This window comes from Mchenga conophoros, linkage group LG1, assembly GCF_057382185.1.
Source record: "Mchenga conophoros isolate Kocher_MC1m ecotype Shallow Benthic linkage group LG1, M_conophoros_male_GT1.1, whole genome shotgun sequence".
NCBI classification, from domain to species: domain Eukaryota; kingdom Metazoa; phylum Chordata; class Actinopteri; order Cichliformes; family Cichlidae; genus Mchenga; species Mchenga conophoros.
The window spans coordinates 1407205-1421652 of record NC_140526.1 but is presented as its reverse complement, the minus strand read 5'-3'; the positions used below and the strand labels follow the sequence as shown (position 1 = coordinate 1421652).

At 52.1% G+C, this 14448-nt stretch overlaps 3 protein-coding genes across 4 annotated transcripts; 2 read left to right on the top strand and 1 right to left on the bottom strand.

Annotated features, from left to right (window-relative positions):
• Nucleotides 1-8: 8 nt before the first annotated feature.
• On the top strand, nt 9-709 carry LOC146582649 (tumor protein p53-inducible nuclear protein 1). Its single transcript, XM_085270831.1, has 3 exons — nt 9-143; nt 218-362; nt 481-709. The coding sequence occupies exons 1-3, from the start codon at nt 20-22 to the stop codon at nt 707-709; spliced, it is 498 nt and encodes a 165-aa protein (XP_085126957.1). The 5' UTR covers nt 9-19.
• Nucleotides 710-1151: 442 nt separating this feature from the next.
• Nucleotides 1152-6519, bottom strand: LOC146582648 (uncharacterized protein F13E9.13, mitochondrial). Its single transcript, XM_085270705.1, has 7 exons — nt 5859-6519; nt 5523-5686; nt 4433-4515; nt 4164-4344; nt 3926-4076; nt 3251-3378; nt 1152-1342 (listed from the first exon to the last, which is right to left on the bottom strand). Exons 1-7 carry the CDS (start codon nt 6038-6040, stop codon nt 1152-1154), a joined length of 1080 nt encoding a protein of 359 aa, XP_085126831.1. The 5' UTR covers nt 6041-6519.
• A 497-nt stretch (nt 6520-7016) lies between these two features.
• On the top strand, nt 7017-13385 carry ccne1 (cyclin E1). Of its 2 annotated transcripts, none has more exons than XM_085270577.1 (12): nt 7017-7734; nt 8203-8253; nt 8424-8511; nt 8928-8990; nt 9093-9259; nt 9370-9505; nt 9735-9881; nt 9971-10066; nt 10655-10789; nt 10907-11018; nt 11104-11261; nt 12434-13385. In XM_085270577.1, exons 2-12 carry the CDS (start codon nt 8240-8242, stop codon nt 12602-12604), a joined length of 1287 nt encoding a protein of 428 aa, XP_085126703.1. In that variant the 5' UTR covers nt 7017-7734; nt 8203-8239; the 3' UTR covers nt 12605-13385. The 2 variants fall into 2 exon arrangements, with proteins under 2 accessions (XP_085126703.1, XP_085126622.1); XM_085270496.1 differs by lacking the exon at nt 7017-7734 and adding an exon at nt 7834-7927.
• The last annotated feature ends 1063 nt before the right edge of the window (nt 13386-14448 follow it).

Below are 14448 nucleotides of genomic sequence, written 5' to 3'. Positions count from 1 at the left end.
TGCTGTCAGAAACGTCGGGATGATCGGAAAGATTCTTGCTCAGCTTATCGGGAATGCCAGCGAGGACCAGGAGTCAGCAGGAGAAGAACACGAGACGCTGCGGGAGTTCGAGGACGAGGGCTGGGTCATCGTTACCCTGCCAGGTGAGAAAGTCAACCTGCTTCAGGTGTACACGCTGTAGCGCCGATGCTTCTAAACATCTCTGATCCTCATGCAGAGGACGGGCTTCTGTCGGCTCCAGACGGGGACCTCCTCGAGAACCTGCTGATCGAACACCCGAGCATGTCCGTCTACCAGATGAGACGCGGGGTGGGTGGAGCCGAGGAGGAGGAGCCGGGCTCTGATGAAGAGGAAACCTCAAGGTTATGATGCTGACGATGCTTTCATTCAGATAATCTGAAACCAGTTTTACAAACACAGAAGAAGACAGCAGGGCAGGTGGGCGTGGTTTATAATGTGGCTTCCTGTGTGTCTCTCCAGGCCTGTGGCGGTAAGGCGGCATGTATCCTGGCGTCTCGCCGCCTGGGGGCTTCCTCTGCCGTACAACATCCAGCTGCCGGCGGCGCAGCGTGCCAGGAGCCGTGCTGAAGGCAGGAAGCTGAGCCGCGGCGCCCTTCACAGGCAGAACCTCACCAAGACACGCTTCTGCCCTGCAGAGCGGCGCTACGGACACTTCAAGCAGCCCTGCCAGCGTCTCTACAACTACTGACTCCGATATCGGCGCCGCTCAGGCTTCACCTCGCCGTTACATCACGTGACATTCACCACTTCCTGTGCAGTAATCAAACAGCTGAAAGAACCACACGTTTTTCATTCTTCTGTAAACTTTATTGTCAGCAGGGCGAGCGCCGCGCGGCAGAACAGTCACTGCTCAGATTAATGTTGATGATGTCAGAGCTTCGTGCTCTGTCGCCGTGTTCAAATCTGTCATTTTGGCGGCTTCGCTCTTCTTCTTCTGCGTGTTAAAGTGTGTGATGAGTTGACCTCTTGACCTTTGCAGCGTTCCTGCTGCTTTTCTACTTTTTATTTGACACAAATGTGAGATTTTAATTTTTATTTGTGTGTATTTATAAAATGTTTTAAAAAAGCAAAATAAAGTTTTTGAGATTTTCTAAAGCTGCGGTCTGCGTGTCTTTATGGTGGGGGCTCGTTCACTGCCGGAGCTTCCGGATTTTCCCCATGAACCTCTTCACCTGCTGCGGGTCCACCTCGTTGGCCCAGTGCCCGCCCAGCTTAAAGTGGGAGCCCACTATCATCGCGTTTGCATCCAGGTAGCTCTCGACATTGTCATAGGTCACTCCTGAGCCAATCAGCACGGGGATTCCCACAGACTGGGAAACGTCTGGAAAAACAGAAAAAATCACTTTAATGAATTTCTATTTAAGAACACGTCAGCAGTCGAAAGCTTCGTTTCCCACCGTCCAGCAGCACACGAACGCATCTCAACCCTCCAGACTTACAAACCCTGAAGTCCACCTGAGGCTGTGAGCAACGAGGTTTAGAATTTGAATTAGATCATTTAGATTTCATTTAAACCTCTGAATATTACAAAGGAATCTAGTAGATCGCTACTAAACGCACTGCAGGCTGGACTCGGCACAGAGAGGCGTCGGGGTGAGGGCTGCTGTGGTGCTACTTCCTGCCTCTCAGTCGATATGTGACCCACCCTGATTAGGCTCACCTGTTCCCACTCTGATGATCCTTCTGTTCCCTGACACAGTCCGAGTGTTTTCCTGGCTCCGTGTTGGGACCTGGACTTTGGGCCGTGTCTCTGATACGTTTGCCTCGTTTACTGTCAGCTGTTTGGACCTTGGGTTGAAGCATTGCTAACTAAAACGCAGCCGCTGCTAGCATGCGTGGTTTGTTTATCTCGCCTGGAGCAGCCTCTGCTATATAAACATCATCACCGAGTGCTAACTCCTTGGAGCTCAAAGGTATCTGACTGCATGCTGCGCAGGTCCTTTGGGTCGGTGCAGGACAGTGTGTGTGCAAACAGGCTCACTGCATGCATATTCTCTGGCTTCATAATGACTTTGCTCACCTGAGGCGTGCCCTCTCTGACCTGCCAGAGTCTCCTGCCTGTGCGCAGAGGGGTGTGGCAGATATAAGACTGACACATTAGAGTGTGACAGAATAGAAAATACGCTTCAGACGCCTTCACCACCTGCAGAGCTGCACTCAGTGAACCTCCGCTCACACGCGTGACCTGGTGAATGTGTCTGAACATGACCAGCACCTGTGTGTGTGTGTGTGTGTGTGTGTGTGTGTGTGTGCGCGCGCAGCAGTGGCATGTACAGCCCTCAGACTGTTTACAGGCTTGAGTGTCCGGCTGCTATAAATATCCTGGCTGCTGCTGCGAGGATGCGGTGCAGAGTTCAGACTCAGTAACCTGAGCTGATACAAACCTTACTGACTGATTACTGCAGGATTTATGGTCCTGTGCATGAAGCTGCATGAAGCTGCAGAGCAGCACCTCAACGCTGATTGCTTAAATGTTTTAAACAGGAAATGGACCTACAGATGAGGAAGCACAAAAACACGGCACTCATCAGTAACACCTGAGGGCAGGTATAGCTCTGGGTTTATCTCAGTGAATGTCGGTGGAGCCATGACTTTCATTTCTAAGCTTTCGATAGGAAATGGACTGGTTCTTTTCTACTCTGATCACTTAAGGACACAGAGGGAAAAACGAGTGGATTTACCTCCCACAAACAGCTCAGGTGGGCTTGACCCCCTGCTGTGAGTGTGACATTTAAAATTCAGACTCTTTGGGCGCCGGTTTAGCTCAGTGGTTCGAGTGCGACCCGCGGCCCTCTCTCCCTCGGGGTGAGGGGGACCTCTTCTGGACAAACGGGGTAAAAGCAGGAGGACCTGAGGTGAGGGGGCTTAAAAAAATGTCTGATATGTTGTGAAATACTGTTCTGAGAATAAAGTGAAGTGTGCATCCGCCCACGCAGCACAGCTGATGAAGACACACCTGAACCCTGCAGAGCCAATCAGCTGTTTCTGTGCTGCATGCAGGTGAATCCTTTCTGCAGCTCTAACAGGAGTCACCTGACCTGAGATTTTAACTTCAGATTTTAATTTCAAAATAAAAATCCTTGTAATGTCTCCTTTTTATATTCTGCAGCGAGAAGCTGCTAGGATTCTGATTGTAGACGATAAAGTGATAAAATGCAGTGAGTGACGAGAGTCAGGCTAACATCTGGACAGTGTGTGTGCGTGTGTGTGTGTGCGGCAGGGGCGGGACCTCGGAGCTCCTCGGGGTCGGCCTGCAGTCCTGTGGCTGCTCCTGTGATGATGACGCCGTCTGAGAGGAAGAACTCAGCAGCACGCGCCGTCTCTGCGACGCTCACGTCTGACGTCAGGGCGTGAGAGCTGGAAACACACACACACACACACACACACACACACACACACACACACACACACACACACACACACACACACACACACACACACACACACATGTGTGGATGTTACACACTGGAGATGATAAGTGGTTTGCACTGTAATAGAAATCAAACCTTGTGTGAGGTGTGTGAAAGTTTCATGATTTGCTGCTCAGTGGGGTGGATGCTCCTCCCACAGCAGCAGGTGAGCTGCCCTTCAGTGTGTCTGCAGTAGACACCAGAAGGACACCACAGGGGACCATCAACATGAAAGCCGCAGGTCCAGGCAACATCCAGGACGGCCTAAGAGCTCGCCAAAGTGCTGACACACATTTTAACACCTCTCTCGCCCAGGCTGGCCCCATTCACGTCCCAGTGCCTGAAAGCTCAGCTGTGACAGGCATGAATGACTGTTGGCCGGCCGCTCATCCTGATTATCTGCAGCTGTACTCAGACACAGGAAGTGTTTTCACGTCTTCTTGCATCACTGAGTACTTCATTCTTTACTATAACTGCACAGCAGGTGACCTCACCTGTGCTTCTTCTTGATGTCGGTGAAGATCTGCACGTGCTCAGCTCCGATCTGTTTGCGGTACCGCAGTAACTCCCCGGCGCCGGCGTTCAGGAGGCCTTCGTCTGCCACGTGAGCAAAGACGAAGGCCTCAGCCCTGATGAAGTCCAGGCCTGGAAGCACACAGCGCCGTCACCGTGCTGATCACACGTCCTGCATCTTTCCAAACACATCAACATGAACTGAATGAACAACTGAACCTGAAGCCAGAGCCACAGCCAGAGCCTGCTGATTGGCTGCAGTCAGGATCTGCGCTCCTATAGGCAGGGACGGACAGGCGGCCCTAACGCTGCAGCAGACGGCGGTCATGCAGGCGCTCACCTCGGGGCCCGCGCTCAGAGAGTACGGCACATCGTGCATGTTTTCAACGATCAGTCCATCCTGAAAGACGGGATTGGAGGTTCGGTTAGCGCCTCGCCTGTGCAGACTGCAGAGCTGTGAGGAACGCAAACAACGTGCACAAACGTACAACCCCTGCGTCTCTGTAGATCGCTGCCTCCCGGCACGCCGCCTCGCTGATTTCAGACATTTTCAAAGAGCCCAGTGGGCTACCTGAGGAAGAGGAGGAGCCTGTTATAAAGGGTCTCAAAGAGTACCCTCAACACTTAAGGATGTGGGCACCGATGTGCACATCATGCATGTACAAGAATACGAGCGCAAACTGTGATGTTTTTCTCTGCAGCTCCTCCTACTCAAAGTCACGAGTACACCTGGTGACACATCAGGACACAACCATGATCACCCGGACGAACAACAAAACACCGCATATTTACAGCGTGTCATTATTTATTCAACACTAAACCAAAACGCAGCGTGTGAGAAACTATCAGCTGCTGCTAATCGATGCAGGTTATTGACTAACTGATCATCAGCGGTGTGAGCGCCTCTGTAAAAGCAGAGCTTTGGTCTGTTTGCAGGGCGACCGTGTTCAGGTCTGTTAACACAATCCCAAAATATTCCTACGAGTGGACGTCCCAGCAAGTTTACCCCAAGGTCAGAGCGTGCAGAAAGTGTGTGTTAGTGTGTGAAAGGTCAAAGGTCATGACAGCAGAAAAAGTGAGAGCAGGCCTTGTTTGGACAGGAGAACGGGGCCGAGGTTCAGGGTTCAGGGTGGGTCATCGTCTGCATCGATGTACTTATTGTGTATTTTGTTGCCGTGTATCTTCGTATGAAGTTAAGGTCGATCGTACTGCTGCGAGTCTCAGCCTGCAAAAGGGATGTTTGATCTCGACTCACATTGTCCTGGTTAAATAAAGTTTAACTGCCCCGTCACAGGGCGACCACACTGGTGTGCGAGGCTGAAATGTTACACGTCTGACTTAATCAAGTTCATGTCTGAGCGCAGCGTACGCAGGAAAATGTCACATATCAGCTAAATCTGAGCCAATCAGAATGTGCGATGTTGTCTTAACCTGATGACGCGCAGGCCCACGCGAAGCTGGACGCCAGCTCACCCTGAAACCGCATTTTGCAAACCTCTGTGCTCTTACTGACCTCCCCCTGCCACGACCAAACACTTCACCTGAACCTGGAGGACGCCGACAGGTGGACTCTGTTACCTGGCAACGCTTTCACGTGAATCATTCCGATAACGACGGATTTTAGACGCCCAAACAGCTCCAAAAACTTCATCCTTCCCTTTCTGTGCAGACGCCACAGAATGAAACCTGTTTGTGTCGTTCTCAGGAGGGGGTCATGTGACTGACCAAAGGTCGACTTTGTTCTGTTCACCAAACAAAAAGAGTATTTCAGCTTCACCGAAGACACGAACACAATCATCTCTGGAACAAGTTTCCTGGCTGTAAATCAGGGCCAGCAGGACGTGTCTCATCTATTTAACTTTTACGCTCTCTGAGGAAGCTGAAGTTTAACCATTAATGTTTGTCTGCACTCACCTGGCTCTGGGTTTCCTCTCAGACTCACCTTCCTCCACTTTCACCCACTTATTAAAACTTCTATTCTTCATATAGCAGCAAACCTCGAAGCTCCGTGCCGACCGCAGGAAACTCAAAGCAGTCGTTCTGCGCCTGGCAGCTCCATCACCCTCCCTCCTCTGCACATGCTCAAACCATCTCATCCTCTCTGACTCTCAGCTGCTCCTCTGATGGACTCCTCCTTCTCACTCCCAGTGAACGTCTGAACATCTTCAGCTCATCCTCTGCCATCTCCAAACAGCAGAGCTCACTGCTGTCTTTGAACCTTCCCTTTGTCTCGTGCTGCTACCCTTCCGTCACGAATCACCCCTGACATTCATCTCCACCCGCTCCGCCCTGCCTTCTTCACCTCTCTAGTGCACCGTTCATTGCTTTGGGTCCACACCAAGCCTCCTTGTCCTCCTTCCTTTGTCCAGAGGACACTCCCTGCAGTTTCCCTCAGCTTTACTTTCCCAGCATCCTTCCTTCACTCACTTGCTCTTCTTGATGTCCAAAGTCACCCTGCAGTCAACCATCCGATACTGTCCAGCTACATCCTCCCTGACACCACCTCAGTCTCATATCTCGCTCAGATCACACCTTCTGTACCTTCCTCCACCCCTCTGACCTCCACCCTGTGGGGCGTACACACTGACACCCTTCGACCTCACGCTTCATACTGGTGACCTTGCCTGTTACTCCTCACCTCCACAGCACTGCTCAGGCTCCTCCTTCAGGATTACTCCTGCTCCATTTCTCCTCCCGTGATCAGAGCTGTCTGTAAATCACGAGGAAGCCTCGGTGCTTCCCACAGCTCAGAGGGATCATCGTGGAAGTCTCCACTGTCCTGACCTGTGCTGCTGTGTTTGTAAATGCAGATGCTGAGCTCTGTTACGGTCATGTCTCAGCAGCAGGAGGAAGGATGGTACCGATGTGACGTTATTGCATTTCCTGTATAAACTGGTTATTAAAACCACGGCCTAATGAATTATCATATTCAGCCTGCAGCAACAACCGTGTGAGGACGCTGTCATGTGATCACGTGACCAGCAGCCACAGATTTGCTGACGTCAAAGGTTGGTTTGCCTCCTGCCACTTTATCAGATTTAATGGTGAAGTTGGGAGCCCGGGGAGGAGTCCGGAGGCGGCTGAGCGGGTCACTCCGTTACGGTCGGAGGCGGGGCGAGTACGGCAGCCCGCAGTGGACATGTGGGAGGCGATACGCTTCATTTTCCCGCTGAATCACAACCCGGTCCCGTGACAGACACTGAAGGTAACGTGCACGGAACCCGCTCGCTCACTTGCTGCGTCATTCTGCCCGCTTTGCGTCGTTTTCCGCGTCTTTCTGCGCCGCTTCTGCCTTTGTTTACATCTGACACACAGCCACGCGGTGCCCGAGCGCTTCCGGTCTGCGAAGATCCGCCCCTCGCAGCTGTCAGCGCGGCACTCACGCCCCCATTTTTACCGGCAAAACTAAAAACTCACCGTTTCCTTCACGCTCGCGACCATCCGCGTAGAGTTCAGCCAGCATACCTGCCGCGTGCCCTGCACAGGTGAGCGGCTGAGGTGACGCAGCTCAATGCGGCTGTAAAGCGGCGCAGAGGGTGGAGATTTAGCGCCAACTGGAATCTACGCCTCCTGACGTGGAGCTCATCTGCGCTCTGCGAGGCGCCAGCTCGGAGCAGTTAGCCCGGCCTAAGCTCAGAATCCCGGGCACCGCGAGCAGGAGAGCACCGGAGGACAGAGAGCACACACCTGGAGAACACACTTGGAGAACCTGAGGGGAACCCACTGCGGGGTTAAACCTTCCTTTGGAGCTCTCGGCGGAGCAGGGTGAACTTCAAGGGAGGAACTTGAGGTGAGTTTCTGCAGCTGGCTAAAAGTTTGCGTGAGTAGAATTGGGGCTTGATTGCCTGCAGGGTAATGTGACCCAGGCTCCCACGTTAAACCCCCACGGTCTCCGGTCCAGACGTGGACAGCCCCCGGGGGTTCGGCTCTTTGTTGGCCGCTCCGTGTCCGCATCAGGCGGCCATGATGTGCAGCCGGACTCGGTAAAATATCGCTGTTTTCGGTTAACCGAGCCCCGTGGCCGCCTCAGACCAACCTTGCTCGGTGTGGCGTGGATGTCGGGGCAGTTTCCCGGGTCTCCGAGGTCCGGTGGGGGGGCTTTGGGGGCACTTGGAAGCGGCCTGCTGCCCCGCTCTCCGCGCCAGGCTGAGCCGGGCTTTGTCGGGAGGAAGGCGGCTCGGAGTGGGGGTTGGGGCCGCTGTACGTCGCACTTTTACGGCTGTTTAAGTCTAAATTTCAAGTCGTTTGTCGTCCACAGGTTTGCTCCCACGGACGCTTCCACGGCCCCGACTATAATGAGAGGAACACGGTGAGTTTGGCCCACGCAGGAAGAGCCACCAGGAGCTTTAGCCTCACGGGCTAACTAGCCTGTTGTTTCTGGACCGTGTGAGCGTTTACCCGTGCTAACCCGGGTTTGTTCGGCTGATTGTGGATATGGCAGCGCTCGCTAACAGCTGCTGTTTGCTTTGCTTGTTTCAGGGAAGACACAGACGCAAAGAGTGCTCCTGCCGAGGCCCCCAAACACACCACAGTCCGACCGAGGAAGAGGAAGGCAGATGTTGCTATTGTGAGTGTCCTGAAAGGCTGGCAGAGGCTCCAGCAGGCCCCCCACACACACACACTCTGCTGGGGTGGGTCATTGATGTGTTTTGTCACAAAGAGGGTCACGCAGGGTTCCAACAATGTTGGACATCATATTAGAGCCACAGTGAGGAGAGCTGACAGAAGCAGTGGGCCTTCATCTGAGGGGAGATGGTGAACAGCACGGAGGCGCAGAGCGCGTCTTTAAGCTCAGGTTTTTTGTAACTGCAGCCCGAAGGTCAGCGGTCACCTGATCCAGCCCTAACTTATTAGCTTTGCCAGGAAGACGATTTGAAGGCTGATCACCTGACACCAAGCGCGGTCCACAGGAGGGGCGCCTCCAAATAACAAAAGCATGAGAACGATAACTCCAGGGTTCCTTCTTTTCTGTTTGTTCCTCAGGTTTTACCGGATCTGGATGAGGAGGTAGCAGAGATGACGAAGAAGAAGCAGCGCGAGTGTGAGGTGGGTCTAATTACCTGCAGCGACTCCACGCCCACAGTCTTGGAGGCGTGTGTTCCTCCTCCACCCTTCTTCGACTCTAACCGAGCTCTTCCTGTCTCCCAGCCGGGCTGGAGTCCTGCAGCTGATCGCGTGAGTCCGCAGAGGTGGATCTCCACGCCTGATCAGGAGGAGTGCCCGCTCGTCCCCCTGGTCAACGCCAGCTTTCCTCATTACAGCTTCCACACCACATGTGTGACACCCGTGCACCACGCGCCACTGCCCGCGCTCTGGTGAGTGGTGCTGATGGCTGCTCAGCCCTCAGTGGTCGGGGGTGTTTTCCTTTAATCTGTCACCTGTACCTGTCCCGTGTCAGCGATCTGTTTGACTCTGTGTCTGTCAGCTGGGCCAGTAAGGACGCCGTGTGGAACAACATGCTGGAGAAGGACAAGTCCTACACCAGAGACGTCCACATGATGGACAAACATCCACACCTGCAGCCCAAGATGAGGGCCATCCTCCTGGACTGGCTCATGGAGGTCAGTACTGAGTCTGTGAACCTGCAGCACCACCTGATCTCAGGTGTGTCTATACGTGAGATTTTAGCTTTACGCTAACCTTTAGCTTCAGGCTGCAGGTTTTACTGTGGACGATCCACGGCAGACGCAGCTCGGCGTCCCGGAAACCATGAAATCATTCATCTAAGAATAAACAGTAAAGATGCAGTCACCTTAATGTACTCAAGGTGTGTGTGTGTGTGTGTGTCAGGTGAGCGAGGTCTATAGGCTGCACAGGGAGACGTACCACCTCGCTCAGGACTACTTTGATCGCTTCATGGCCACCCAGAGGAACGTCCTCAAATCCACGCTGCAGCTCATCGGCATCACCTGCCTGTTCATTGCCGCCAAAGTCGAGGTGGGGAGGGCGGAGCTCTTCGGTACCGTGCGGGTGCTTTGTTGCGGCGTGTCTGCTGCGTTTCTTATCTTTAAATGTTTCTCTCCCAGGAGATGTATCCTCCCAAAGTCCACCAGTTTGCCTACGTGACAGACGAGGCCTGCACAGAAGACGAGATCCTCAGCATGGAGATCATCGTCATGAAGGTAAAACGCACGACCTGCCTCGGCCTTAACCGAGCTCTGAGCACACCTGTGTCCTCACCTGTGAGACACGGCCTCTGTGGCGTCATCAGGTTTCCTTTGGTTTCTCAGCTGAAGACTCGGTGACAATTTCACTGTTTGGTCCATTTAATTCAGCTTGATTTATGCAGCGTCAAAGGTGCTTTATACGGTCAGGTACAGAGAAGCCCCAGCAGCCAGACGGTCCTCTATGAGCCAGCACCTGGTGACAGTGGGAAGGAAAAACAGGAAGAAACCTCCAGGAGAACCGGGCTCAGGAAGGGGCGGAGCCATCTGAGCAGTTTAATGATGCTCATTGTGTTTAAAAAAAAAATCAATTTTAGTTTGAATCAAGTGATCTCGATTCCTTAAATCCTGGATCTATTTTGAATATAAATGTATTTCGTCAGAAACAACACAATCTCAGGTTAAAGCTCACAAAACTATTCAACAACCAGCAAACGGCCAAAGCTGTGAACGCATCATTTCGTGATGTCATTCTGTCATCGCAGCCCTTAAACCTGCGTCAGATGGGAGATTTGGGTGTCTAACGTGGACTCGTCTTCTCTCTAGGAGCTGAAGTGGAGCCTGAGCCCACAGACTCCCGTGTCCTGGCTCAATGTTTACATGCAGGTGGCTTACCTGAAGGACGCGGACGAGCTCCTCCTCCCCAGATACCCGCAGGCCACCTTCACGCACATCGCAGAGGTACGCCGTCTGTTACCATAAATGAATTGTGCCGATGTGCTCGGAGACGAGCGTCTCTCGCTGAGGTGGGACCGTCTGTCTCCCGCCGAGTGTCTCTGATGGTGCGTCTGCTTTCAGTTGTTGGACCTGTGCATGCTGGACGTGCGCTGCCTCGAGTTTTCTAACGGCGTTCTCGCTGCTTCGGCGCTCTTTCACTTCTCGTCCCTGGAGCTGGTGGAGACCGTGTCAGGTAAAAATCCTTTTCCACACTTCCTGTTTGTCCCTGCTGGTGTGACTCCACCCCGACTCACCTCCTCCTTCTTCTGTCCGTGCAGCTCTGAAGAGGGTGGAGGTGGAGGAGTGCGTGAGGTGGATGGTGCCGTTTGCGATGGCGCTGCGAGAGGTCGGCAGCTCGCCGATGAAAACGTTCCCGGGAATCTCTGCGGATGACATGCACAACATCCAGACACACGCCCCCTACGTGACCTGGCTGGTAGGTCCAACAGCTGTGTGTGTGTGCGTGCGTTTGTTTATTTCCCCTCACAGTCCCCGGTTTGTAACTTTATTGATAAGTTTGTCGCTCCGGGGCACAATCGGCTGTTTTTGACTATTTCACCTTTAAAACAGCTTCTCGCCTTGTTTGGTTTCGTTCTTTCAGGACAACCTCGTGTCTCAGTTTACCGTGTTAACACAACTGATCTGAAATCAGACAAACATAAAATCAGAGTTTTATTTTTTACTGTAACAAACACAAACATGTTTAAAGAATAATTTTCATAACTTGAAATGCAAATATAAATTGTAAGTTTTCAAAACTATGCACAAGTTTTGCAAATAAAGTTTTTTGCAGCCATTTACCGAAAAATGCAGCCAAGCATATTTTTTATAACCATTTCAAAGTATTTACAGAACAACCAGCTGTTCTGCATCAAATAAGAGTCACACAAGTTTTATTTGTATTTGTGCCGCTCCAAAAAATAGTTTCTGTCCACTATAAGACAGAGGAGCACGTCCCAGCCTGACGCCTGCAGGCTGGGACGTAGATCCAGAGATTTTTTATCATCTCTGGATCTACGTGGCCTCTCGACACAAGATGAGATACCTTTATTAGTCCCACAAGGGGAAGTTTAAAAACTTGTCTATAGATCACTGCATCTCCATGTCGCCTTACATTGGTCGTGTGATTAGGACACGCCCACGTGTGCGTTGACCCCCAAAGCGTTAATATCAGAGCAGAAATTCAGACAGAATAATTTTGTAAAAATGATGAACGACGGCAGAAAGACGTGAAACGCGCTGCCACCTCTGGTTAAACGAGCTCGAAGCAGAAGAACTCCGTCGCGGCGGCGATGACCGATCGGCGCTTTAATGGTTGAAAAAAATGACATTAAATGCTCACACAAAAACTTTAAAGACAGGATTCAGAAAACTGCTCAGGATTGTTTCCGTTTCCTCCTGAGAGCCGAGGAAAACTTACGTCGTTTTTTCCAGCATGGGTTGCAGCGAGGTTAAGGCCTGAGCGGTCATCGCAGGTGGCAGATAGAGGGCGGAGTTATGTAGACTCCTGGGCGTGTACCGCAGGTGTCGATGGGGACAGGATGTAGTAAATGTGGAAAAAGGTCCAAACGTGTGCTTTTTCACATGCGTGTTCCTGCTGTGTTACAGGAAAAGGCGTACTCCTACCAGGAGGTGGAGCTGCAGTGTCACGGCGGCTGCCCCGTCCCCTCGGGCGTCTTGACTCCGCCCCTGAGCAGCGAGAAGACCGAAGAGCCGGATCGAGGCGAGGCCACCGTGGTTAAGATCAGAGCCAGCATGGAGTCTCCGCCCCCCCAGTAGCAGAGCGCTGCTGACGCCGGCGGGACAGGAAAGCTCGGCGTGTTGGATTTGAGTTTCAGCTGAGATTAAATTTTTAATTCCAGGGAGGGAAACAGCAGCGAGGAGACGCGTCACCGCCATGGGGACGTGCTTAAGCTCCGGTCTGAGCGCGAGCAGAAGAGACTTTGTTTTCATGCTTTTTATTAGCGGTGCTGCTGAACGCTCGGATCAAGTCCAACCACGCCTTTATTTTCTATGCAGAGGCCAAACTGAGGAGACCTTTAGTGCGAGCGAGCGCGCTTAAATCTATTAGTGGCCTCATTTGCCCCCAAACTATTTCTAGGGTCGTGTTTGGCTCTACGTGCTGCTATAAAGTGGGCTGAGCATGATGGGAACTGCGTGCGTGCGTGCGTGCGTGCGTGTGTGTGTGTGTGTGTGTGTGTGCGTGCGTGCGTGTGCGTGCGTGCGTGTGTGTGTGCGTGTGCGTGTGCGTGTGTGTGTGCGTGTGTGCGCGTGTGTGTGCGCGTGTGTGTGCGTGTGCGTGTGTGTGTGTGTGTGTGTGTGTGTGTGTGTGTGTGCGTGCGTTTTCCTTTTTAATGGGCACAGTGTGGCCATGTTCTGCTTGGGGACCAGTAGCTTGGCTACCTTGATGGACAGGTGAACCAGCCGGGCTTCAGAAGCTAAATGTTGACTGTCTTGAACTTTGACCTTTTTATCCCAAAAATGTCTCTACATGATTTGTTTTGTTTGTTTTTAATGAAATGCTGCTACATGTTTTCCAATAAAGGTTTTTAAGCTCTTTAACGTGATGAGTGTGAGATGGGCGAGCTCAGGCTGCGCTCCACCAGGTGGCACTGTGACACCGTCAGACGCTTTAAGCTGATAGGAAGGAAACGGGAACTCTAAGAGCATCTCTGGCACTCAAACATGAGTTCACTGCATTCAAACAGGAGGTGAGGTGTTAGGATAACACAACGGTAGTGATGCTGACAAAAAGAGCTTGAACTGAAGATGTTCTGATATTGACTGGCAGTGAGACGGGATCAGAAACGAGTCCATCAGAGGGACGGCTGAGGGGGGAGGGTGGGAGAGGAAGAGCTCAGAGGAGGTTCATGGATGTAGTGAAGGAGGACATGCAGAGGGTTGGTGTGACAGGAGGATGCTGGGATAGGAGGAGGTGGGTGTTACATGTCTGTATCTCACTTCTGCAGGTTTTCCTCTGATCTGAAATGTTTTTGCATGCAGGAAACACGCAGACCATGAAGCTCGGTCTGAACCTTTTACATCCTTCAGGAGTCAGTGGCCCACACTACACCTTTAACTGTAATTCATTATTATCAGGAAGTCCTAAAAACTCCCTGAAAAGCCTTCAGCTGATCCAAAATGCTGCAGCAAGAGTCCTGACAGGGACTAGAAAGAGAGCAGATTTCTCCTGTATTGGCTTCCTTCGCTCTCGCTCTGCAGGCCTACTTGTTGTTCCTAGAGTATTTAAAGTAGAATGGGAGGCAGAGCCTTCAGTTTTCAGGCCCCTCTTCTGTGGAAACAGGAGACAGACACTATCTCTGACCTCTGTTTCTCTCACATTGCTGACAGTTTGATGTGAGTTGTGCTGATTTTAGATTTAATTTGAAGCTCAGACCCTCCAGAACACAAACACGTGACTCTGATCTTCATGGGGGACTCCCAGAATGCACCTGCGGGCACAGGTAAAGTCACCTGAACCTGAGTCAGCTGGGTGGAGAAACTCGTGTTCTGTTCTTTGAACTCTGGATTGGAAACACAGCATGAACCAGCAGATTAAAGCAGAGAGCGTGCTGGTCCGGTCTGTGAGCCTCGATGACGGTAGCTCAGCTTTATCAGACCGA

Coding starts and splice junctions, on each gene's coding strand:
- LOC146582649 (XM_085270831.1), top strand. CDS start 20: ATGATCGGAAAGATTCTTGCTCAGCTTATCGGGAATGCCAGCGAGGAC. Junction 144..217: donor GGTCATCGTTACCCTGCCAG/GTGAGAAAGTCA, acceptor ATCCTCATGCAG/AGGACGGGCTTCTGTCGGCT. Junction 363..480: donor GATGAAGAGGAAACCTCAAG/GTTATGATGCTG, acceptor GTGTCTCTCCAG/GCCTGTGGCGGTAAGGCGGC.
- LOC146582648 (XM_085270705.1), bottom strand. CDS start 6,040: ATGAGATGGTTTGAGCATGTGCAGAGGAGGGAGGGTGATGGAGCTGCC. Junction 4,345..4,432: donor TCTACAGAGACGCAGGGGTT/GTACGTTTGTGC, acceptor CCCGTCTTTCAG/GATGGACTGATCGTTGAAAA. Junction 3,379..3,925: donor GACATCAAGAAGAAGCACAG/GTGAGGTCACCT, acceptor GTGTGTTTCCAG/CTCTCACGCCCTGACGTCAG.
- ccne1 (XM_085270496.1), top strand. CDS start 7,908: ATGATGTGCAGCCGGACTCG. Junction 7,928..8,202: donor ATGATGTGCAGCCGGACTCG/GTAAAATATCGC, acceptor TGTCGTCCACAG/GTTTGCTCCCACGGACGCTT. Junction 10,067..10,654: donor TGGAGATCATCGTCATGAAG/GTAAAACGCACG, acceptor TCTTCTCTCTAG/GAGCTGAAGTGGAGCCTGAG.